The 24,853-nt window shown below is 51.2% G+C and overlaps 2 protein-coding genes and 2 pseudogenes across 3 annotated transcripts; 3 read left to right on the forward strand and 1 right to left on the reverse strand.

Moving 5' to 3' along the window:
- Positions 1–7,653: 7,653 nt before the first annotated feature.
- LOC138847570 (olfactory receptor 13H1-like) lies at positions 7,654–9,200 on the forward strand. The gene is made up of 2 exons (XM_070066706.1): positions 7,654–7,749; positions 8,247–9,200. Exons 1-2 carry the CDS (start codon positions 7,654–7,656, stop codon positions 9,198–9,200), a joined length of 1,050 nt encoding a protein of 349 aa, XP_069922807.1.
- A 3,687-nt stretch (positions 9,201–12,887) lies between these two features.
- Positions 12,888–15,504, reverse strand: LOC138847602 (DDB1- and CUL4-associated factor 6-like; annotated as a pseudogene).
- A 924-nt stretch (positions 15,505–16,428) lies between these two features.
- Positions 16,429–17,233, forward strand: LOC138847571 (actin, cytoplasmic 1-like; annotated as a pseudogene).
- A 3,947-nt stretch (positions 17,234–21,180) lies between these two features.
- LOC138847517 (uncharacterized protein CXorf49 homolog) lies at positions 21,181–24,451 on the forward strand. Of its 2 annotated transcripts, none has more exons than XM_070066573.1 (7): positions 21,181–21,328; positions 21,677–22,333; positions 22,790–22,946; positions 23,174–23,247; positions 23,500–23,545; positions 24,103–24,144; positions 24,260–24,451. In XM_070066573.1, exons 1-6 carry the CDS (start codon positions 21,305–21,307, stop codon positions 24,141–24,143), a joined length of 999 nt encoding a protein of 332 aa, XP_069922674.1. In that variant the 5' UTR covers positions 21,181–21,304; the 3' UTR covers position 24,144; positions 24,260–24,451. The 2 variants fall into 2 exon arrangements, with proteins under 2 accessions (XP_069922674.1, XP_069922675.1); XM_070066574.1 differs by having other exon boundaries at positions 24,347–24,451.
- Positions 24,452–24,853: the final 402 nt, after the last annotated feature.

The raw sequence follows: 24,853 nt of genomic DNA on the forward strand, positions 1-24,853 counted from the left end.
GATTGTGTGTGTGAGAGAGATGTGTGTGTGTGAGAGAGATGTGTGTGTCTGTGACAGAGAGAGGGATTTGTGTGTGTGTGTGAGAGAGAGAAGGAGGGATGTGTGTGTGTCTGTGAGATAGACAGGGGTGTGTGTGTGAGAGAGAGGGGTGTGTGTGTGTGTTTGTGTGTGTCAGAGAGAGGTGTGTGTGTGAGAGAGAGAGAGGAAGAGAGAGGGATGTGTGTGTGTGTGAGAGAGGGATGTGTGTGTGAGAGAGAGATGTGTGCGTGTGAGAGAATTGTGTCTATCTGTGATAGAGAGAGAGGGGTGTGTGTGTGAGAGGGATGTGTGTGTGAGATAGAGTGAAACAGAGATGGATATTTGTGAGGGGGGTTTGTGTGTGACAGAGAGAGAGGGATGGGTTAGAAAGAGAGATATAGAGGGATGTCTGTATCTGTGAGAGAGAGAGGGTTGTGTGTGTGAGAGAGAGAAGGAGAGGTATGTGTGTGAGTGTGAGAGAGAGGTGTGTGTGTTTGAGTGAGAGAGAGGGATGTGTGTGTGAGAGAGAGAGGGGGGTGTGTGAGGGAGAGAGAGGTGTGTGTGTGTGTCTGTGAGAAAGAAGAATGTGTGTGTGTGAGAGAGAGAGGTATGTGTGCGAGAGAGAGAAAGAAAGACAGGGATGTGTGTGTCTCTGAGGGAGAGAGATGGATTTGTGTGTGTGAGAGAGAGTTGGGGGGTGAGAGAGTGAGGGGTGTGTGTGTGAGAGAGAGAGGAGTGCGTGTGTGTGAGAGAGTGATGTGTTTGTGTGAGAGAGATGTGTGTGTCTGTGAGAGAGAGAGGGATGTTTGTGTGTCTGTGAGAGAGAGAGAGGGGTGTGTGTGTGAGAGAGAGAGCGTGGGGCATGTGTGTGTATGAGGGTGGGTGTGAGAGAGGGATGTTTGTGTGTGTGAGAGAGAGAGGGATGTCTGTGTGTGAGAGAGATTGGGGGTGTAATCAAGAGAGAGAGTTTGTGTGTGAGAGAAAGAGGGATGTGTGTGTGTGAGAGAGGGATGTGTGTGTGAGAGAGAGAGGGGTGTGTGTGGGAGAGAGAAAGAGAGAAGGATGTGTGTGTGTGTGTGTGAGAGAGAGAGAGAGAGAGATAGAGAGGGATGTGCATGTGAGAGAGAGATTGGGGGTTGTAAGTGAGAGAGAGGTGTGTGTGTGAGAGAGAGAGTGGTGTGTTTGTGTTTGAGAGAGGGATGTTCGTGTGTCTGTGAGAGAGAGAAGGTTGTGTGTGTGAGAGAGAGAGCATGGGGTATGTGTGTGTGTGAGGGTGGGTGTGAGAGAGAGAAAGAGGGATGTGTGTGTGACAGAGAGTTCTGTGTGTGAGAGAGAGTGAGAGAGGCATGTGTGTGTGAGAGAGAGGGGGGAATGTTTGTGTGTGTGAGAGATAGGGATGTCTGTGTGTGAGAGAGATTGGGGGGTGTGAGCAAGAGAGAGAGTTGTGTGTGTGTGAGAGAGAATGATGTATGTGTGAGAGTATGTATGCGTGTATGTGTGAGAGAGGGGTGTGTGTGAGAGAGAGGGATGTGTGTGTGTGTGACAGAGAGAGAGGGATGTGTATGCATCTGTGAGAGAGAGGAATGTGTGTGCGTGAGAGAGAGAGGGGTGTGTCTGCGTGAGAGAGAGAAAGAGAGAGGATGTGTGTGAGAGTGAGAGAGAGAGAGAAAGGAAGGTTTTTTGTGTTGAGAGAGATGTGTCTGTGTGAGAGAGGTGTGTGTTAGTCTCTGAGAGAGAGGGAAGTGTGTGTGTATGTGAGAGAGAGGTGTGTGTGTATGAGAGAGGGGTGTGTGTGTGTGAAAGAGGCATGTGTGTGAGAGAGAGGGATGTGTGTGTGTGACAGAGAGGGATGTGTATGTGTCTGTGAGAACAAGAGGAATGTGTGTGAGAGAGAGAGAGAGAAAGGAATGTGTTTTGTGTGTGAGAGATGGGGGGTGTGTGTGAGACAGAGGTGCGTTTTTGTCTGTGAGAGAGAGAGAGGGAAGTGTGTGTGTGTATGTGAGAGGGAGGGTGTGTATGTGAGATAGAGAGAGAGAGAGGGATGTGTGTGTGTGAGCGGTGTGTGTGTGAGAGACAAGTGTGTGTGTGAGAGAGAAGAGTGTGTGTGTGTGAGAGAGGGTTGTGTGAGAGAGAGAGAGGGATGTGTGTGGGAGAGAGAAAGAGAGAAGGATGTGTGTGTGTGTGTGTGAGAGAGAGAGAGAGAGGGATGTGCCTGTGAGAGAGAGATTGGGGGTTGTAAGTGAGTGAGAGGTGTGTGTGTGTGTGAGAGAGAGAGTGGTGTGTTTGTGTTTGAGAGAGGGATGTGTGTGTGTCTGTGAGAGAGAGAGAGGGGTTTGTGTGTGTGAGAGACAGAGGGGTGTGTGTGTGTGTGTGAGAAGGGGTGTGTGTTAGAGAGAGGTGTGTGTGTGTGTGTGTGAGAGAGAGTGATGTGTGTGTGTGTGAGAAGGGGTGTGTGTGTGAGAGAGGTGTGTGTGTGTGAGAGAGAGGGTGGTGTGTTTGTGTTTGACAGAGGGATGTGGTGTGTCTGTGAGAGAGAGGGGGGGGTTTGTGTGTGTGTGAGAGAGAGATAGAGGGATGTGTGCGAGAGAGAGAGAAAAGGACAGCGATGTGTGTGTGAGAGAGAGACAGAGGAATGTGTGTGTGTGTGTGTGTGTGTGTGTGAGAAGGGGGTGTGAGAGAGAGGTGGGTGTGTGTGAGAGAGAGAGAATGGTGTGTGTCTGTGAGAGAAAGAGAGGGAAGTTTGTGTGTCTGTGAGAGGGAGAGGGGTGTGTGTGAGAGAGAGAGAGAAAGAGAGGGATGTCTGTGTGTGAGAGCGATTGGGGGGTGTAATCAAGAGAGAGAGTTGTGTGTGTGAGAGAGAGAGGGATGTGTGCATGTGTGTGTGAGAGAGGGGTGTGTGTGAGAGAGAGGTATGTGTGTGTGACAGAGAGAGGGATGTGTATGCGTCTGTGAGAGAGAGAGGAATGTGTGTGTGTGAGAGAGAGAGAGTTCTGTGTGTGTGAGAGAGAGGCATGTGTGTTTGTGAGAGAGAGAGGGATGTTTGTGTGTGTGTGAGAGAGAGGGATGTCTGTGTGTGAGAGAGATTGGGGGGTGTGATAAAGAGAGTTGTGTGTGAGAGAGAGAGGGATGTGTGCATGTGTGTGTGAGAGAGGGGTGTGCGTGTGAGAGAGGGATGTGTGTGTGTGACAGAGAGAGAGGGATGTGTATGTGTCTGTGAGAGAGAGGAATGTGTGTGCGTGAGAGAGAGAGGGGTGTGTCTGTGTGAGAGAGAGAAAGAGAGAGGATGTGTGTGAGAGTGAGAGAGAGAGAGAAAGGAAGGTTTTTTGTGTTGAGAGAGAGATGTGTCTGTGTGAGAGAGGTGTGTGTTAGTCTCTGAGAGAGAGGGAAGTGTGTGTGTGTGTGTGTGTATGTGAGAGAGAGGTGTGTGTGTATGAGAGAGGGATGTGTGCGTGTGTGAAAGAGGCATGTGTGTGAGAGAGAGGGATGTGTGTGTGTGTGACAGAGAGGGATGTGTATGTGTCTGTGAGAACAAGAGGAATGTGTGTGAGAGAGAGAGAGAGAAAGGAATGTGTTTTGTGTGTGAGAGATGGGGGGTGTGTGTGAGACAGAGGTGCGTTTTTGTCTGTGAGAGAGAGAGAGGGAAGTGTGTGTGTGTGTGTGTATGTGAGAGGGAGGGTGTGTATGTGAGAGAGAGAAAGAGAGAGGGACGTGTGTGTGTGAGTGGTGTGTGTGTGAGAGACAAGTGTGTGTGTGTGAGAGAGAAGAGTGTGTGTGTGAGAGAGAGGGTTGTGTGTGAGAGAGAGAGGGATGTGTGTGGGAGAGAGAAAGAGAGAAGGATGTGTGTGTGAGAGAGAGAGAGAGAGAGAGAGGGATGTGCCTGTGAGAGAGAGATTGGGGGTTGTAAGTGAGTGAGAGGTGTGTGTGTGAGAGAGAGAGAGAGAGAGACAGAGGTGTGTGTGTGAGAGAGAGAGGGGCTTGTGTGAGAGTGAGAGAGAGAGGGATGTGTGTGTATGAGAGAGGTGTGTGGGTGAGAGAGGGATGTGTGTCTGTGAGAGAGAGGATGTGTGTGTATCTGTGAGAGAGAGTTGGGTGGGTGTGAGAGAGAGAAAGAGAGAGGGATGTTTGTGTGTCTGTGAGAGAGGGAGGTGTGTGTGAGAGAGAGGGGTGTGTGTGAGAGAGTGAGGCATGAGAGTGTGTGAGAGAGAGGGATGTGTGTGCGTTTGTATGTGTGAGAGAGAGAGACAGAGGTGTGTGTGTGAGAGAGAGAGGGGCTTGTGTGAGAGTGAGAGATGGAGAGGGATGTGTGTGTATGAGAGAGATGTGTGGGTGAGAGAGGGATGTGTGTGTGTGAGAGAGAGGATGTGTGTGTATCTGTGAGAGAGAGCGGAGTGTGTGTGAGAGAGAGAGGGATGTGTGTGAGAGAGATGTGTGTGTCTCTGAGAGAGAGGTGAGTGTGTGTGTGTGAGAGAGGTGAGTGTGTGTGTGTGAGAGAGAGAGGGATATGTGAGAGAGACAGAAAGAGAGAGGGATGGGGGCATGTGTGTGAGAGAGATATGTGTGTGTTTGTGAGAGCGGTGGGTGTGTGTTTGTGAGAGAGAGAGAGCTGTGTGTGTGTGAGAGAGGGATGTGTGGGTATCTGTGAGAGAGAAAGAGGGGTGTGTGTGAGAGAGAGAAAGAGAGAGGGATGTTTGTGTGTCTGTGAGAGAGGGGTGTGTGTGTGTGAGAGAGAGAGAAAGATGTATGTGGTGTGAGAGAGAGAGGGGTATGAGTGTGTGAGAGAGAGAGAAAGAATAGGGTTTGTGTGGAGAGAGAGGGGGTGTGTGTGTGAGAGATGTATGTGTGTGTGAGAGAGGTGTGTGTGTCTGTGATAGAGAGAGGTGTGTGTGTGACAGAGAGACAGAGATGGATGTGTGTGTGAGAGAGAGAAACAGGGATGCATATGTGTGTGAGAGAGAGATGGGGTTGTGTGTGTGAGAGTGAGAGGGATGTGTGACAGAGAGATAGAGAGGGATGTCTGTGTCCTGAGAAAGAGAGAGAGGGGTGTGTGTGTGTGTGTTTTAGAGAGAGAGAGATAGACAGGGAGGTGTGTTTCTAAGAGGGGGGGGATGTGTATGTGAGAGAGAGGTGTGTGTGTCTGTGTGAGAGAGAGGGGGATGTGTGAGAGAGAGAGAGAAAGAGAGGGATGTGGGGGGGCATGTGTGTGAGAGAGATGTGTGTGTTTGTGAGAGAGGTGGGTGTGTGTCTGTGAGAGAGAGAGCTGTGGGGGGGATGTGGGGTGTGTGAGAGGGGGGTGTGTGTGTGAGAGAGAGAAAGAGAGAGGGATGTTTGTGTGTCTGTGAGAGAGGGATGTGTGTGTGTTTGTGTGTGTGTGAGAGAGACAGAGGTGTGTGTGTGTGAGAGAGGGGCTTTTGTGAGAGTGAGAGAGAGGGATGTGTGTGAGAGAGAGAGTGAAAAAGAGAGGAATGTGTGTGTCTGTGTGAGAGAGAGGAGTGTGTGTGAGAGAGAAAGAGAGAGGGATGTATGTGTGTGTGAGAGATGTGTGTGTTTCTGTGAGAGAGAGGTGTGTGTGTGTGAGAGAGAGAGAGGGATGTGTGTGTGTTTTAGAGAGAGGGATGTGTGTTTCTGTGTGAGAGAGAGGGTCTGTCTGTGTGAGAGAGAGATATGTGTGTGTGACAGAGAGAAGTGTGTGTGTGTCTGTGAGAGAGAGGTGTGTGTGGTGAGAGAGAGAGAGAGGGGTGAGTGTGTGAGACAGAGAAAGAGATAGGGATGTGTGTGTGGAGAGAGGGGGGTGTTTGTGTGAGAGAGAGATGTGCGTGTGTGTGTGAAAGAGGTGTGTGTGTCTGTGATAGACAGAGAGGTGTGTGTGTGAGAGAGATAGACAGAGATGGATGTGTGTGTGTGAGAGAGAAACTGGGATGCATATGTGTGTGTGAGAGAGAAAGAGAGAGGGATGTATGTGTGTGTGAGAGAGGTGTGTGTGTCTGTGAGAGGTGTGTGTGTGTGAGAGAGAGAGAAAGGGATGTGTGTGTGTTTTAGAGAGAGGGATGTGTGTTTCTGTGTGAGAGAGAGGGTCTGTCTGTGTGAGAGAGAGATATGTGTGTGTGTGAGAGAGAAGTGTGTGTGTGTGTCTGTGAGAGAGAGGTGTGTGTGGTGAGAGAGAGAGAGAGGGGGGGGTGACTGTGTGAGACAGAGAAAGAGATAGGGATGTGTGTGTGGAGAGGGGGGGTGTTTGTGTGAGGGAGAGATGTGCGTGTGTGTGTGAAAGAGGTGTGTGTGTCTGTGATAGACAGAGAGGTGTGTGTGTGAGAGAGATAGACAGAGATGGATGTGTGTGTGTGTGTGAGAGAGAAACAGAGATGCATATATGTGTGTGAGAGAGAGGCGGTTGTGTGTGTTTGTGTGAGAGAGAGACAGGGAGGAGTGTTTCTGAGAGAGAGAGAGGGTTGTGTGTGTTAGAGAGAGGTGAGTGTGTGTGTGTGAGAGAGAGAGAGAGAGGGATGTGTGTGTGAGAGAGAGAGGGATGTGTTTGTCTATGAGGGAGAGAGAGGGGGGTGTTTGTGAGAGAGAGAGGGATGTGTGAGAGAGAGAAAGAGAGAGGGATGTGTGTGTGTGAGAGAGAGAGATGTATGTGTCTGTGAGAGAGGTGTGAGTGTGTGTGAGAGAGGGAGGGATATGTGTGTGTCTGTGAGAGAGAGAGGGGTGTGTTTTTGTGAGAGAGAGAGGGATGTGAGAGAGAGAGGGATGTGAGAGAGAGAGAAAGAGAGAGGGATGTGTGTATGTGTGTGTTGTGAGAGAGAGGGATGTGTGTGTGTGTGTGTGAGAGAGTGATGTGTGTGCGTTTGCGAGGGGGGTTTGAGAGAGAGAGCTCTGTGTGTGAGAGAGAGAGATGGATGTGTGTGTGTTTGTGTGAGAGAGATGTGTGTGTGTCTGTGAGGGAGAGATTGAGAGTTGTGTGTGTGTGTGAGGGGGGGGAGGTGTGTGTGTGTGAGAGAGGGATGTGTATGAGAGAGAGAGAGAGAGATGTGTGTGCATCTGTGAGAGAGAGAGAGAGAGAGAGAGAGAGAGAGAGAGGACATGGGAAGATTTTTCCCAGTGCCTACCCCACAGGATGTGTCTGTAATGCTCATTCAATTCAACCAGCACGTTAACAAGGCTTGCTGATGGACAGCATATGGAGAGTAAGACAGAGAAGGCTTCTAACTTTTGGAGACCTCCAATATATCCCAGACCCTGAATGAGACGGCAGATGTGGAAAATGGTATTTACCTAGGGAGGAATGGGGCAAAACCATGAGTTGACTTCCACCAAGCGGTGCTGAAGGTGGTAGCGAATGCGCGAGTGGAGGTGCCCGGCTGTTCGGCGGGTCAGCAGATGTGTTGATCGCTTCTAGCACAGCGGTCAGGGGCTTTGCAAAGAACACGGGCACGGGCCTCAGCCACCTTTGTCTTATCCAGCAAGCCCCCTTCAAGATCTCACACTGCAAATGCAGTCAGTTCAGGCCTCGACAGCTGCCAGGACATTTGCAACCAAGCCCAGAGCAGTGCTGGCCTGGCCTGCCCCACCCAGCTGCCCACCTCTATGCAAGAGTCCAAAGGGAACGGGGCACCCAACAGGAGAGTCCCTAGCTGGCTCGCGATGGGGGCCTCCCCTGAACATCCTGAGCCTGTCCCCATTCCCTTTCTCCTTTCTCTCTTCTCTGCTGGGAAGACTGATGAGCTGCTGGTTGGAGAGGTGGGAGGAAACCCTCGTGGGTCTTTCAGCCTCAGGCCCAGTGCGGGAAGGGACGCGGGACCTCGAGCAGTGAACTTGATCAAGCAGCAAACAGTATCGACCTGAGGACCTTTCCCTGTGCCGCCGTGCTGTCATCCTTCTGCCCCTGGATGACAAGACCATGTGCATCCTCCCATGCTCAGATCTCGTTTAGCTTGGAGCGGGAGATCACTGGCGATGTGTTTGGCCAGATGGCTAGGTGGATGCTCTGTTCTCTCTTCCTCAAAGACTGTGCGTGCTAGTCCAGGGCTGCCGACCCCGCTTTGCCAGAGGACTGCCTTTTCATTTCCCCAGCGCAGGATGCAGAGATGGGGCTGGAGCTGCTGGCAGGCAGGGCCTGAAAGTTTCCGAGATGAGCTTGTGTCATGGGCTGCTGTGCTTCGACTAACTTGGAGGTTTAACCGATGGACTCCTGGTTAACAAAGCGCTGCTCCTCTGCTTTCTCTCCCTGCCTGTAGCTGTGCCTAGAGGAAATGAATTACCAGGAAAGTGGAAACTACACCAGAGTGACGGAATTCGTTCTGCTGGGGCTGTCCACGCACCCCGCATCCCAGAGTGCCCTCTTCTGGTCACTCATGTTTCTCTACATGGTGACTTTGGCGGGAAACGGCATGATCATCTTCCTGGTAGGAGTCAGTTCTCCGCTCCACACCCCGATGTATTTCTTCCTCAGTAACTTATCGTTACTGGATCTCCTGTTCTCCACCAGTGCTGTGCCCTTGATCATGGTGCACTCTCTGCAGGACTTCCCCACCATCTCCTACCGCTCCTGCTTTGCCCAGCTCACCATCCGAGCCTTCCTGGTACTGGCTGAGTGTTTCCTGCTGGCCATCATGGCTTACGACCGGTTTGTGGCAATCTCAGCTCCGCTCCGGTACAACCTGGTCATGTCTTCTCGAGTGTGCGCTGTGCTGGTGTTGGCTGCATGGATGGCAGCTCTCCTCCTCACCGTTACACCCGTTCTGCTCTTGCCCATCAGCTTCTGTGGGCATAACACCGTCAATCACTTCTCCTGCGAAGTGCAAGCCATCTTTAAATTGCTCTGTTCCAACACCACTTCCCTAGAGGTTATGATGATGGTGTGTGCTGTTACTTCAATGCCAGTACCTTTGAGTTTCATCCTGATCTCCTACCTTTGTATCCTCAAGGCTGTCTTAAGAATCCACCCAGCCGAGGCCAGGCTTAAAGCCTTTTCCACGTGTGGCTCTCACCTGGTTGTGGTCACCATCTACTTTGGGACACTAATATATATTTACGTGAGGCCTCAGACCAAAAAGGTCGAGGACGGAGACAAGATTGTCTCTATATTTTATGCAGCGGTGACCCCAATGCTAAACCCCCTCATCTACGCCCTGAGAAACAAGGACGTGAAGGCTGCTCTCAGGAGAGTGACTTGTGGGGCCAAGTCCTGAGGCTCCAGCACACAGCAGGGTGCTGGGTGACAGGACGGTGCAAGGGCTTGAGCTGTCCTGGCAGCTTTGCATCTGCGAGTGGCACTACGGGAAGGGAAAAGGACTTGCAAGGCGTCCGCATATCGGAAGAGATTACGCAAGAATGAGGATCTGACGCCACAAACATAGACAAGTGCTAAATGTCACCTGCATCTCAAATACAAATAAAGTGCAAACTCAACACGAGGAGCAAGGGCTACAATGTGTATGCCAGAAAAATAATCAACGTCTCGTAGATCATGAAGCCAGAGGAGAAATACCCCAATAAGACAATGGCCAAAAGGCACGAACATGCATTTGATTAAAGAGGAAACCAGAGCTCAGACCTAAGCAACAGTAAGGTAGCACTTTGTACATATCGAATTCACAAAAATGGAAAGTGTTTGCAGCATAGGGCACCGCTGAGTGTTTAGGTAAAGACGCCAGGGTGGGGGATGTGAGTGGGTGCACGTCCACTCACATAGGATGACCTATTCTGTTGGGGTGGAGGTAGCTGGCAGCTGGCAGCTGGCAGCGGCCTCGTCTTCTGCATTTGCTACTCTGAGAACACCGGGGCAGATATACAGGCCTGGTGGGGGCTCTGAAAATGCCCAACCTGAAACATGATGTCAGTCTCTGCCCACAGAGACTGCACAGTTGGGGCACTTGCCCTTGCACCCTCCCCAGTAGTGGGAGGACCTGGGGTGAAGGATGGTTTCCCTCCAAAGGCAACTCCTCCTCTTCTGCCCTCTGTGTGAGGGAGCTCCAGGGGGCGGTTGGTCTTGCACAGGTGGTCCGCTTTATGTAGAACGGGAGGCCTTCCGAGGACCCTTCTTCACAACTGGGAGCTTTGGGAAGATGGGAAAGACCTGCTTTGGCATCTTATGTCACCATGCCGCCTCGATGCACCTGTGCCACAGAATGCTTACGCATGCAGGTAACACGTATGTGCAAGAATGCTCCTTAAGGCACTCTTGGGACTTGTGAGAATTTTGAATAAAAGCCTTAAGTGTCCCTGCATAGTGCAGTACTATGGAACACCGTGTAGCTAGGATGGCCCTACTCGGTCTCTCTTCTGGGGCCAGAAGGTGATCTGGAGGGAGCACATACTATGTTCGTGATGAAGACAAAAGTGCAAGGGGGTGGTCAGGATGTCTCCCAAGGCCCAGGGTCAAATTAGCAGGTTGTTACTTTTGTCGGTATTTGATGAGCTAAAGTAGGGAGAGTCTAGCTCAACACAAGTATCAGTGGGGCATGGAGATGTATTCTGTCACTAGAGGGAGGAACACCAAAGTCAAGAGGCTGAGGGCGTGGCTGAAATGGAGGATTAAGAACTAGGGGAAATGTTGCAGTTCACCATAGAGGGCAAAGATGTCGGCAAGGGAGCTGGCAACTTCACCCCCGGTGTAGATGGGAGTGCTGAGAAAAGAAAACTCCAAGTGTATACTCGAACCCACATCTGGTGGCTCTGGCTGGTAGGTACCTTCAGCACTGGGCCCCGGGTTAGTGTGGGCCCTTTCAATTGTGTGCTGGGTTGCTGCTAGACAATAAATACCCTCCTCGCAACTCCCGCATCTATCCTTAAGTTTCTGGACGTTTGGATTGCAAGCATTTTCAGAAATGTGTCATGTTCGACAGCGAGAAGCTGCCTCTATCCAGACAGTCTGTTTGGACTGTGTGGGTGTAGGTGGTGGAGAGAGCAAGCAATGGGGCACAAGGCACCCATGTTAGATCTGGGCTCCTGGATTTCCAATGGGGCGCCACCTGCGTAGCACAGCTTACAAGCAAGATGGACAAGACACACGGTCAGGTCAATCTTGGGCAGCAATTGTGTTCCCAACTCTTAAAACGTATGTTGATGAAGACAAAGAACAGCCAGAAGCAGAGTAACGAGATGCGACAACTAAAATAGCAGGGGTTGTAGTCAGAGAACAATATATTCTCTATTTTGCACTGAAAAATGCTAAAAAACAGGGCAGGTGTTTGGCCTAGTGATGAATATACTGCTTGGAGCACCTACATCCCATATCCCAGTGCCTGGATTTGAGTCTCAGCTCTGCTCCCAATTCCAGCTGTCTGCTAGTGTGTATCCTGGTAGGCAGCAGGTGATGGCTCAAGTACTTGGACCCCTGCCACACACGTGGAAGACCTAGATGGAGTTCATGGCTCCTGGCTTTGACTCGACCCCTCCCTGGCCACTGTGACCATTTCTGGAATGAAGCAACAGATGGAAGATAGCTTTCTCTCGCTCTCTCTCTCACTCGCTCTCTCGCTCTCGCTCTCTCCCTCTCCCCCCCCCCACTGTGGCCATTTGAGGACTAAAACAGGTACAATAGATAGAAGATTGATAGCTCTCTATCTCTATATCTGCCTTTTGAATAAATAAATAAATAAATCTATTTTTAAAAAAGCAAGCCACAATCTGAAAGAAGATATTTGCTATGCATAAAACTGACCAAGTGAGTAGCTAGATTTTAGAATATAAAGAGTTCCTATTTCCTAAACAAAAGCCCCCTGCTTACAGCCCATTGACACGAAGTTAATCTTAGGATCAATCCTAGTGGCAAGAAAGACCAGGAAATCTTTGTGCTAGGCTGCCATGCACCAGATACAGATCAGAGAGCTCAGGCAGTGGATGGCAGCCAAGACGGAAGGAGAGGGAAAGATGAGCATGGCCTACTCACTTGGCCACAATATTGCTCGAGGGTTCTAGCTCACCCCGTTTGCTTGTCAACGAACGTATTTTGAAGAGCATCTCTCTTAATTTTTTGCTTTCTAACTCATCAACATCTGCTCTTATCTATTTCCTTTGTACTTTTTTAATGTTTATCCTGTAGATGTTTTATTGGCTTCTTGAATCAGACACAATTTATGTCCAGTCTTTTAGGACTTTTCAGACCTTTTCCATGTTTGACTTTTTCTTGTGAAATGATTTTAGACTTACAAAAGAGTCACAAAGAGTACAGAGAATTTCTGTCTCCTTCAAACAGCTTCCTCTAAAGCTAACTTCTTAAAAGTTTATTCTGGGAAATTGGTGTTTTGTACTTGAGATTTGTACATCTTTACGGTGCACAGTGCAACATTTATCCACAGCAGGCAATCAGCACCCCCACTTCCCCACCTTTCTCCCAGCTCCTCTCCTTGGGTTCTTATACAGCATATAATTCATGAGCATGACCGCTAGTCATCACTGTGGTTTGCTACCTGCCACCGCACCTCCTCCTACCCCTCTGCCACACTTTCCTGTCTCCAGTAATCATGATTCTAAGTTCAGGTAGTGATTTCCAATTCCATTTTTCCATAACCATCTTGAAGCACATTTTTTTTTGGCAAGTGTAGAATAGTATTTGAACCAACATTTTCACTATAATGAAAATTACTCTTCAATGTTGATCCAAGTTCCCACAACCGAAGGTTTGGGGAAGTATTGCACTTTGTATTTTCTAGCACTCCTCATACACGGAAAAGGTTTTAAAAACATTTTGCTTGTTTTGTCTTATGCACTCTCCCAAATTCATCCACACATTCATTCCAAACCAATGTCAGGTTATCCCCAAAAAGGGGAAAAACTCCCAAAAAATGCACTAAAGTTCTGTAAAGAAAAAACATATAATAAATTGCCTTATACAAATTTCAGAACATCTAAGTGCTTGCCAAGAGAGGTGCTTATTACTTATCCTCGTTCTCATTCTCCTGGCCAGAGCCATCTGACATGTCACCTTCCCACTGGTGAGCTCCAATACGATTCAGTGAAGCCAACACCTGCAACATGATAGAGGCTGGAACTGTAATGGTATTTCTAGTCTCTTCCAGCATGAGTTTGTTTCGAGTTATAACTTCATCAGCAAGCTTTCGGTTAGAAATCCTTAACTCTTCTGGTGGTGACCAGATCTTTATGTCATAATCTATGCCGCATGAGGCTAGACCATTGTCCTGGAGTTGCGATGGCCTTTATAAACCACCATTACCAGTGGCCTTCTAATGTTCTTTCTTTTCCCCACCTGAAGAACTGCTGAATGCGGGCAACTGCAGAGCGTCTATCACCAGGTCCTGCTGGATACCTTGCACCTGGGATCATCATCACTATCATCTGTGTCCTGAAGAGCAGCATCCCTGGCTGATGTTTCCTCATGAGCTGACGGCTCGATGGCTTCTGTTTGGGCCTGAGGCTCAGGATTGGTGAATTTGGATTGGAAGTACTCTCAGTGCTAGTCCGATCTGAAGTTTCTGGTTCCTTGCCTTTTTGGACAAAGAGGATTCTTCTGGAACCTCACAAAAGCTACCAAGATTGAAGTTATTCCTTTCTCCCGAGTTGGAACCCAGTGGCTCAGTTGCAAGTACATCTGATTGTGCTGTATCTGTACTGTTCCAATCTAGGTTTTCTGCAGATGTGTGCCTGTTAGGTCTGGAATAGTGTGGGGCTCTGGTCTTTTGTACCCCGAGAAAGGAGAGAGAAAAAGGAGATGGAGACCGACCTCAACAGAGACAGGTTGCTGTACTGGAAGCACAGAGGTTGGCAAGAGTCTGTTCCTGTGAAGAGACTGTGCTGGGTGCATTTGGGACTCAGGTTTCATCCCGTTAGGAGGGAATTGGGGAGAGGTATAGAAGGCAGCTGGCAGAAGAGTAGGGGGCTCTTTGAAGTCTCTGGGAATTTCCCTCTCATCTGTTTCATAGCTGCCCTGTGTAGTTTATCTGTTTTTCCATTTGCAATGCAAGGAGTTGAGAAGGTCTGCTTAGGCACCAAGGCTCTCCACAAAAGGGAGGATGTGGGGGGGGGGCGCAGGGATAATGGAAGGAGGGGAAAGGTACATCAAGTCCTTTAGTGCCTTCTTGACATTTTGTCACACGCTCTGATGATTCTTCAAAACCTGTTTCATTATCTCCTTCTGGTGGTGGTACAGAGCTCTGTGGGACCAGTGATTCTTTTGACCCGCGGATTTGCAATGGCTCCCATTTCCTCTAGAACTTGAGGCTGTACTGCTCCATTCATCTGTAAAGTTCAGTCTTACTGTGCTTGTGGTTGTTTCTTCTGTGCTATAGGGCAAACTTAAAGCTGCTTCACCTGTCCCTGGATTGGGGCTCAGCTTTTCATTATTGTTATCCTGTTGCTTGTCAAGGGACATGGATCCGAGCTGTTAACCACAGAAGGAGAATCTGACCCTCTCTAGGCTGCCTCCATGCTCCTGTGGGGCTCTGTGGTAGGGGGCCAGCACCAGCAGACTCTACAGGGTGCTGTCACTCTGAGCAGGAGTCAGCAACCCATGACTTCGGGGGACCAGACTGATGATGTGTATGGTGCCCAGATGCCTCAGCAGCCAGTCTCTGTTCGCTGTCTGGAGATGATAACAAAGAAGTAGAATGAGGGCTTTCTGTGGAAGATAAGGTCAAATGGGCTGGAGCTGATACTGTAGAAGTCATAGAAGGTTAAGGTAATTGATGAGAAGGAGTATTTACATCCATTGCAGTTTCACCCACTTCCAAATCCGGACTTGATGGGCCAGTAGGAACAGTTGAAACATCTGACTGACTCCTTCCACGTCTGGGTCAAGATCTTCCTCGTCCTCTATTACTCTGTGCAACTTCATTTGCTTCTCAAGCCATCTTGATAACATATCAGACATTCTCTGCATCAGTGACACCACTGGGACTTTGTTCTCCATCTCATTCTCATTCACTCTCAGGCCTTGCTCTGGGTCCAGTATCTGACCAATCACCAAGAAGCCTCAAACGCTTAACTGGTGGCTGTCGGAACTCTTCTCTCTTCTGCAGAAGGAGTCTTACATTCTCGTGCTGTGTCATCTTTTGGGTCAAAAAGGTATAGGTAATCTGAAGAGTAACTAACGAGAATCTCTTGGCCATCTTCACTGTAACACAGAGGTGTCACTCTGCAGGATTTATTATTAAGATGGGAAGGAATAAAACAGGCAACCATTCCAGTGACTCCTCGCACTGCATAATTCGCTGTAACTCTTGTGCCCAGCATTCGGCGATCATGTCTTCATACTGAGTTATCAGAACAACCTAGAGCAAGGTAATACGGTATTGGTGAATGAAGAGCTATGGATGTGGCAGCACGGCGACAGTCAATATCAGAACAACCTAGAGCAAGATAATATGGTATTGGTGAATGAAGAGCTATGGATGTGGCAGCACGGCGACAGTCAATCAAAATGTCATCTTTGCAATCTTCTTTTGTGCAGCTAGTTTTGATGTGTGCATCAAACCACCCAACTGTTCCGTCTTCATCACAAGGTAGAAAAGTGTAAGGGTCATTTGGTACAGTCATAATCTCATAAGTAGTTCCAGAATGGCGCGTGAATTGGCACTATTACTTTCCACATCTTGCTCAACATTGGTATAAAATACTACTCCATCTCCAGAGCAGGATACAATCTGCTTATCATCCGTACATGGTGAGAACTTTGCACTAAATATATTTGCTTGATGCCCTGAACCAATTGTCAAAACCTTTCTGCTATAAGGATTACTAATTACTAACTTGGTGTCATTTGAGCCAGATAAAATACATTCTCCAGTGCCATTCCAACAGATTGTATTAACACAGCCATCAGGCACATTTAGAGTTGCTTCAGGTTTTGATCTCTGGATAAATTCTCTTCTTCTGGTACCATCCGCGGGCCAGGGCTTGTGGGCGCAGCGAGTTAGATGGCGGCCTCGGCGCCTCAGCCCCCAAAGACCGGCCCCGCCTGGGCTGGAACTCACTTCATACTCTTCTCCTCAGACTACTCCTATAGAACACCCAGAGATCAGCCTCGAAGCACAGTTGTGTTTGTGTACATATGTGTGTGGGTGTGTGTTTATGTGCATGTGTGCAAGTGTGTGTGTGTGAGCAATTTGTAGCCTGGCATACGCATCCACAAAGAAGCTACAGGATGCTTTGGAGGGAGGGCTTTAATGTGCGCATCGTAGCCTATCCTATATCTTGCTTTGCAGTTTGCTTTCTACGCTCATTGCAATGCCCTTGAAATTTGGGTTAACACAGCCTCATCCATTCCTTTTCGCTGCTGCATTGTAATTTGCTGGAGGAATAGTCTGTGTGGCATTTGCCCATTCCCTTACTGTTGGAAACATAGATATTTCCTGTTGTTTCCTACCATTAACACCCCAGGGCATGAGTCCTTACAGACACCATGCACCAGTGTTTCCTCAGGAGAGAGACCTGGGAGTGCATCTGCTGTCCATAGAGGGAATGGACATTTACAGTTTGAATTCTTTCTGTGCAAAGCAAGGCCCTGTCATCATCATGGACTCTGACGACAGAGTTGTCCACATGGTGCCCATCCACATGGGGTACGCCCTCCCCTGGCTGGCCAGGACCTGACTGACTACCTCATGAATCTTCACAGAATGTGGCTACAGCTTCACCACCAAGGCCCAGTGGGAAATCGTGCCCGACCTCAAGGAGAAACTGTGCTACGTCGCCCTGGACACGGAGTGGGAGATGGCTGCAGCCACGTCCTCCTCCTGCCCCCGTGAGAAGAGCGAGCTGCCCGTTGGCCAGCCACGTGATCCCCATCAATGCCCAAGGATTCTGCTTTCCCAGGGCGCTCTTCCAGCCCTCTTTCCTGGGCATGGAGTCCCGCGGCAACCACAAGACCACCTTCAAGTCCATCACAAAATGTGATATCGATATCCCCCAAGGACCTGTACAGCAACGCTGTGTTGTCTGGTGGCCCCACCAAGGACGCAGGCATCGCCAACAGGATGCAGATGGAGATCACTGCCCCGGCACCCAGCACCATGAAGGTCAAGGTGTGTGGGTGGCCTGTCACCAGAGCATGGCGCAGTGGGTGGGGGCATTGCCATGAAGGCAGCATTGACTAGAGCCGCTCCCTCCCTGTCCTCGCAGATCATCGAACCCCCTGAGCGGAAAGTACTCCGTGTGGATGGGCGGTTCCGTCCTGGCCTCCTTGTCCACCTTCCAGCAGATGTGGATCACTGAGCGGGAGTATGATGAGCAGGGCCCCTCCATCGTCCAACACAAATGCTTCTAAAAAGACTGTGAGCAGGTGGGTAGCATTTGCAGCATGAGCTGATCCAGAAGGATACATTTTCCCTGGCAAAAGTGAAGCTGGAATAAGCCTTTGAAAAGAAAGGTGTCCTTGAAGCTTGTATCTGATATCAACACTGGATTGTAGAACTTGTTGCTGATTTTTTTTTTACTTTGTATTCAAGTTCACTCACTGTTCCCTTGGTGTATGTTCAATGCCCTGTACACACGTTTGATGTAAACCTTAGGCTGTGTGGCTCGGTCACTACGTGGCTGAGGTGAGAAGTCCAGGTGCGCCTTGGTGTGTCTGCCTGACCACAGTCTGCAGATCTGTGCAGGGTATTAATGCGGCAGAGCTGACAGTCCAGGATTCCTCAGAGGCTGGCAAGAGTTGCTGAACCAGCTATTCTTTCTGTCTCGCTGGTCTTGACAGAGGAGAGGGGCGGGTGTCCCAGCCTTGGGACCCAGTGTCCTTTCCTACTCACTTTTCCTGCCAGGTTGCACCTGCCTTGAGTTGGAAACGGCTTTCAGGTACACCTGTAAATGCATTCATCCTCTTAAGTTATGTAAGGTTTCTGTACACCAATCTCAATTCTTTGAGACATGACCACAAAGTTTGGTTTGCTACTGTTAAGTAAGAACATGAGGCCCCAGCAGCCCTCCTGTCAGGAGAAATGCGTGCTGCAGGCAAACAATCCAACAAACACAGCAAACAAAGCAAGGCCCTGGGCCCTGGGCCCTGGGCCCTGACCCTGAGCCCTGAGCCCAGGCCACCTTGTTTCAGTCCTGCTGCAGACACTGACAAGCTCCAGGTCTCTGGGCAAGTTGCTGACCCCCTCTGTACCTTTTTCCTCATCCAGAGACACCAATAACAGTACACAGTTCAGACACAGGGTTCAATTTACAAACGGTAGCCTCTTCCATACCTTGTTTTGCAGTTTGCTTTCTACAGGCCTCGGGAGTCAGTTCATATGCGATGGATAATATTTGCAGTGTTCAGAAGAAGGACAAGAGCTTAAGGAAGCAAACGGCTTGCTATCCACAGGTCCCGCCACCTAACCCTGCCAAGTGGCTGTCCCAATTTACATGCCCACCAGCACTGTGCCAGACACCAGTTTCCTCATAACCTTGTGCTGCTACACTGTTTGTTTATTTTTCTTCATTTGAAAGGCAGAGTGACAGAGAGGGAGGGGGGAGGGAGGGAGGGATGAAGGGAGAGAGGGAAGGAGAAAGAGCTATCTGCTTTTTTATTTTAAAGTTTATATTTAACGAATACAATTTTCATAGCTACGACTTTAGGAATATAGTGGTTCCTCCCCATACCTACCCTCCCACCCCCATTCCCGTCCTACCACCTACTCCCTCGCCCATTCCATTCTTCATTAAGATTCATCTTTAGTTATCCTTAGGTATATAAAGTTAATTATCTTTATGTGTTTAAAGTTAATTGAAGGCCGGCGCCGCAGCTCAATAGGCTAATCCTCCGCCTTGCGGCGCCGGCACACCGGGTTCTAGTCCCGGTCGGGGTGCTGGATTCTTTCCCGGTTGCCCCTCTTCCAGGCCAGCTCTCTGCTGTGGCCCGGGAAGGCAGTGGAGGATGGCCCAAGTGCTTGGGCCCTGTACCCCATGGGAGACCAGGAGAAGCACCTGGCTCCTGCCTTCGGATCAGGGCAGTGCGCCGGCCGCAGTGCGCCAGCCGTGGCGGCCATTGGAGGGTGAACAACAGCAAAAGGAAGACCTTTCTCTCTCTCTCTCTCTCTCTCTCTCTCTCTCTCTCATTATCCACTCTGCCTGTCAAAAAAAAAAAGTTAATTGAAGATGAATCTTAAGAATGGGGTGGGAGAGGGAGTAGGAGATGGGATGGTTTGCGGGTGGGAGGGTGGTTATGGGGGGAGGAACTGCTGTAATCCAAAAGTTGTACTTTCAAAATTTATAGTTACTAAATACAAGTTTTCTATAAAAATCTTTATGTACAAAAGAGCAACTCTATACTAAGTAAAGATTTCAACAGTTTGCACACACACACACACACACACTCACACTCACACACTCACACACTCACACAATGTAGAAAATACTGCTTGAGAACAAGTTTTGCAGTTAATTCTCATGGTACAACTCATTAAGGACAGAGGTCCTACATGGGGAGTAAGTGCACAGTGACTCTTGTTGTTAATTTAACAATAACACTCTGATTTAATTGTTAGCAATCACCCAAGGCTCTTGCAATGAGCTGCCAAGGCTATGGAAGCCTTTTGTGACCACAGACTCCATCAGTATTTGGATAAGGCCATAATTGAAGTGGAAGTTCTCTCCTCCCTTCAGAGCAAAGTACATCCTTCTTTGGTGGCCGCTTCTTTCTGTGCGGGTCAGCCGCACCAGTCGAACGGAACCCGAGGGAGGGAGAGGGACCTAAAAGAGAGGCAAGCGATCGCAGAGAATGGAGCCAAGACAACAAGGCTGATCAAGGCTCATTTATTCCAATGTCTCGGTGGTATTTATACATAACCAGCACAAAGAAGCACAAAGAAGCACAAAAGATAACAACATACGTAAGCAACTTATCGGGGCCTCCGGTGGCACAGATAATTTTAACAGAGCGTTCTTGATTATCATCCTCCTTCAGGATGGGAGTATGTGACTTTCTTATCCCAAGAAATCCACAAGCCAAGACTGGCCTTGATTTGTCCAAAGGCTGCCTACACTTTCCACTAACTAAAGTCTCACCCACGGAGGTCCTTCATGTAGAACGTTTTTTGCCACAGTGTCTTTCCTTACCTTGCCTGAAATGCTCCCCTGGGATTTCCACCCAGACCAGAATGCCTTAAGGGCCGATTCTGAGGTCAGAGTGTTACTTAAAGCGATTGTCATTCTATGAGTCTGCTGTGTGAACTGCTTCCCATGTTGGACATTCCCTCCTTTTTAATTCTGTCTATTATTATTACCAGGCACGTGATGCTATTTATATGGTCTCTTTGACACTTCATCCTATCCATATGACAAGGAGCTATCTTCTAACCCCTGGTTCACTTCCAAATGCCTGCAACAGCCCAGGCGGGGCTACACTGAAGCCCAGGATCAGGAACTCCACCCTGGACACTAGCCATCAAACAAGAGCGCCTGGTGCAGTCGAGTTCCTCTCTCTCTTTCTCCATCTCTGTAACTCTCTGCCATTCAAATACATAGATAAATCGTTTTTGTAGAGAGCAAAATTAAAAGATAAGCTTTTTTTGGGGGGGGGGGACCCTTTTGAAATCCACACAGTTTTCCATATCACACACTTTCCAGGAAGTTCTGGAAGACACCCCTTATATTGGCATGAATCTCCCAGGTTTTGTTTGCATCAAAGCAGATGTGTGTTTTCATGCCAGTGGCATGAACACTGTGGAAGGCTCTGCCGTGAGCCACTTCTGCAAGTGGCTCGAGGTTTTGGCTTGCATCTGCAGATCGCTGATGGTGAGCACAGGAATTCCCTCTCCTCTGAGTTCGCTGGGGCGTGGTGCAGACCTGGATCCGCAGTTCCAGTCCGGCCAGCAGGCAGAGCTGTAGTGGCCACGAGCACTCGTTGACTTGTAGCACGGGGTGCCTTTCCCGCCTCCACGGCCTAGGGAGTTCGCCAAGCCGAAGGTACTTCCTAGGCCGGCCTGCACAGAACCCCGTGCTCGCCCCTGCTGACAGGGAAGCGCGCTCTGCTCTTCGGCCCGGGTGGTCAGCCGCGCATCGACCGCTCCCTCTCGCGGGCCGCAGCATGCCTCCTACGGGTCACAGCCACGGCGCTCAGCCTGGGCAGCCCCTTCCGCACTGCAGAGCCCCAGGCCCGAGCTCGGGCAGCTGGCGGGCGGGGCCGCCGGCTCGGAATCTGGAATTCGGCCCCTCCCACGGCGGGCCCCCAGGTCACGGCGCTCGCTCGCTGCGCGCTCACTGGTCGCCCCCTCAAAGGGCGGCTACGAGGCGAGCGCTGATTGGCGGGCCGCAGAGCCCGTGCGCTCTGCCGTGCGCCTCAGACCGGCTTCGACGACTGTGCGGGTGAGGATCGCTCCCTCTCTCCCGCGAGCTTCGCTGTGCTTCTGGAGACATGAGCTCCTCGGCTGGGGATGAGGTGAGTGCCGGGGTGCGGGGCTCTGGGTCGGCGTCACCGGGAGGGCGGTGGTCGCGAAGAGCGGCGGCCCCGGTGAGGGCTTCTGACGGGCGTCGAGGGGCCAAGGTGTTCCGTGGAGGCCGTGGGGCGCGGGCAACAGCGGCCTGGCTGAGGACGCCCCCTCGGGATGGCAGAGATGAGGGCGGCCTGGGTGAGAGGTTGGGCGGGGCTGCCTCAGGAGGGCAGGGCAAGTGGCCTGGGTGGGCCCCCCTCCCCCCGGGCATTGCCACCTCCTTCCTTCGCCCCTGGGCGGGTCTGGGGAAGGGCAGGAACCGGAGAGGCGCCTGAAATCCCGCTGTGGGTCCCCAGGAGCCCGCTCCAGCCAGCCAGCGGCCGTCAGACCTAGAGCCTTCCAACCTGCCCTCAGAGGAGACCCCGAAGGCGCCGCTGCCGCTGCCGCTGCCGCTGCCGCTGCCGCTGCCGCTGCCGCTGCCGCTGCCGGCTGGGGAGGTTGTCCCCAGGGAAGGAAGCCCTGCCAAGTCCAGCGGCCCGGAGGACCCCGGAGACGCCGCCACGCGGGACGTCCTTGGGGAGCCAGGTGCTCTCCCAGCCTCTGTTCCCTTGCTTGGGGAGCTCAGAATCTCTGCTCCCCACAAGCCGCCGGCAAAGAAGACGGTGGAGTCGGTCAGCGGGAAGAGAGGCGGCAAGTCCAGCCGCGTGGCCCAGGCCTCTCCGAGCAAGGCCTCCCCGGAAAAGAAGGGCGTGGCTGGCAGTGTCCCCAGACTTGTCCTGGGGAGGAAAGCCCAGGCCTATCTCTCCGAATTTCCCCCAGGACTGGGAGCTTACCCTCTGGTCTCCGGCCTTCCAGCACTTGGGAGAGCTGAGAAAAATGCCGTGGCCCCCTGGGGCCCCAAACAGCCCAGGCACCATACCGGGAAGAAGCCTGCGGCCAGCAGGACAAAGGAGCCTGAACTGGTGGCCCAAGAAGATGCCGACCGCTTCAGCCAGCCGGCCCCAAAGGGCCAAGTGAGTAGGGCACCCTCATCCTCCCCATCTCTCCTCCAGTGGTTTCCTCTGCCCCACACGTGTTCCCAACACACACATCTCCCCACCCCCACGCCCCACCCCCGCTCCTCTGTCCTCTGATGCCATTTTAAGAGGATCAAATGCTTCCGAGGTGCCAGGCACTCCTCTCAGCTCTTTACTTGATGTCGGCCTCTTCCTGGCAGAGGGGCGGGGGAGGGGGCCCTAACAAGGAAGGGGCACTGGTCAACCCCTTCACGGTTGGGTGTTCCTAACTCCTGCTGTTTGCCCTGAAGTGGCCCTTGGCAACCCCGGGAGAAAGTGCTGCAGAGATTAGGCTTTTGCGTCCCGTCTCTATACCCTGCTTCACCCCAGCCCCGACACACACACACGCACACGCACACGCACACGTGCACACACGCACACACACAAGCAGCCAGCCAGAAATTTCTGTTTTAGTTTCCAGCAAGCAGGTCAAGGCCGTCTCGCCTGTCTGCATGTCATGGAGTAGGGAGCAAGGGAGACTCCAAGACCAAGAGCTCTCGAGTTCCAGGAAACGCACAGCTCCTGGCTATGGCCCAGGGAGATGTCAACGCCAGGGTGCCCCCACCGACAGGTGAGAAGATTTGCCTGAAATGGAGGGGGCTGTGGAGGGGGAACTGGCTCCATCACTCCAAGTCCTCACCTTACACCCAAACTGCTCCTCCTGCTCAGACACCTCTGTGAGAAATGATGCAGGGTGGCAGGGCTGGCCTTAAGCCAGGGCGCCGGGAAGGCTGGACCAGAGAGCCCTTTCTGCCTCTCTCCTCGGCCCAGGGAGCCACATTGTGTGCTCTCTTTCAGACGACCATGGGCCAGCTCATCATCTGCGACAGAGAAGGAGGCAGCCAGCGCCTGCAGTGCAATCCTGCCCTCAAGTAATGCTCTCTAGGCCTAAGCAGCGGGGTCTGTGTCCCGGTTAAGCTCATTCCCCTCCCACCGCCCACCCTCCAGAAGAGAGAGCACCTCCTTCCCGACGGATGGCCCCTTTCCGGTTTAGCCGCTGGGCTTTGGGATGGGGTGGGGGTGGGTGCTTGGCAGTAAGGGCCAGAGGCGCGTGAGGAGAGAAGGAGAGGGAGGAGGTAAGAGCATACTGACCATGTTGCTTTCTCCCCTGTCTGCTGGGCTAGTGTCATGTGCTGCAGAGGGAAGTCAACAGACTGAAAGATGAACTTGGTAGGCTGGGTAGCAAGGGAAGACCAGGTGTCTTAGTGCACGGGCTGGGGCAGCGTGGGGCTGGGCTGAGGATGTAGGGGGCCACTTGGGACCACCATTCTTGTGGGATGGAGACTCTGGCAGACCTGGCCCTGGAACCTTGTGCTCATTTACCTGGCTGTCTATACGTCCATCCTTCCATCCCCACCCACATAGAAATAACGTCCTTTGAACCACATGTACGCTTCGCCAGGAAGTCCGGGAATCATGTTTTAGCCCGTTTGGAGACTCGGCATGTATTTTCTCTTTAACTGCTGCTTGACAGGCAGTGTACATGTTTTATCAGATTCTGGATGATTCTGTTCCTCACCAGAGTCTCAGAACTACTCGAGCACTATGTTCCAATTTGGAAAACTTGTCTCTCTTTAACTTGAGTGAGTGGGTCATTCTCAGGGCTGGGGACTGCCAGGTTTGAACGGGGTATTGGGGTGGCTGAGTCAGTCCTGTCCCACAGGGTGAGGGAAGGGTTCCCACCTCCCTGCACCTGGAGAGTCTAGTTGTGCCTCTGTCTGTTGCAGCGGCCAAAGAGTGCCTTGATGACAAGTCTCAGATGCATTGAGGTGAGTGGGCCCCATCCCACGCCCTTTCATGGTCAGAGCCGTCTGGGAGGCCTGAGGGCTGCCACCCACTGGCGGCTACTGCCTGACTCTGCTTTCCTTGGTTGGTTGCATACAGTCTCCCCGTCTGCAGAAGCTGCTGGTACCTTTTGAGCCAGGGTCTACACCACACCAGTACCCCCTTCTACTTGTGTTTCATTGGTAGGCTCTGCTGTGCTGCTCTGCCAGGGTTTCCTGTCTTTCCCAAGGTTCAGTTTGGCTTTTGTCCCCCAGTTCATTGCCACTTCTCATTAAAGTACTTCTCAGAGTTTGTGGTCTGCCTCTTCTCTGTCAGGGAGCCCTGCATTCAGCTGGCCACGGTGACCAAGGTCTAGGGACCCATCACCCTGCCTTTATTTGCACTATGTTGTTCTTTTCATGTCTTCTCTTTCTCAGAGCTCCCATCCCCCACTGCTTACCCTGCAACACACACACACACACACACACACACACACACACACCATTAGCAGTAACACTCTGCCCCCTTCCTGAACTCTACAAGGGTTCTTTGCCCTGGTCCTCCTCCATCTCCCCTGGCTTGAAGGTAGTCTGTCTTTCCCCAACAGTGATTATACAGGACACTTGAGCTTGTCTTTCCTCTACCCCAGGTCTGCTTCTCCTGGACTCGGCTTCCACTGGTATCACTTGGGGACGGGGACTCTTTTCCACGTGT

This window comes from Oryctolagus cuniculus, chromosome X (genome assembly GCF_964237555.1).
Source record: "Oryctolagus cuniculus chromosome X, mOryCun1.1, whole genome shotgun sequence".
Taxonomy (NCBI): Eukaryota; Metazoa; Chordata; class Mammalia; order Lagomorpha; family Leporidae; genus Oryctolagus; species Oryctolagus cuniculus.

Bases quoted from the DNA above. Each gene is read 5' to 3' on its own strand.
- LOC138847570 (XM_070066706.1), top strand. From the start codon at position 7,654: ATGGGGGCCTCCCCTGAACATCCTGAGCCTGTCCCCATTCCCTTTCTC. The intron at 7,750-8,246 runs GTGGGAGGAAAC...CCCTGCCTGTAG, and splicing joins ATGAGCTGCTGGTTGGAGAG to CTGTGCCTAGAGGAAATGAA.
- LOC138847517 (XM_070066573.1), top strand. From the start codon at position 21,305: ATGAGCTCCTCGGCTGGGGATGAG. The intron at 22,947-23,173 runs GTGAGAAGATTT...GCTCTCTTTCAG, and splicing joins CAGGGTGCCCCCACCGACAG to ACGACCATGGGCCAGCTCAT. The intron at 23,248-23,499 runs GTAATGCTCTCT...CTGCTGGGCTAG, and splicing joins CAGTGCAATCCTGCCCTCAA to TGTCATGTGCTGCAGAGGGA.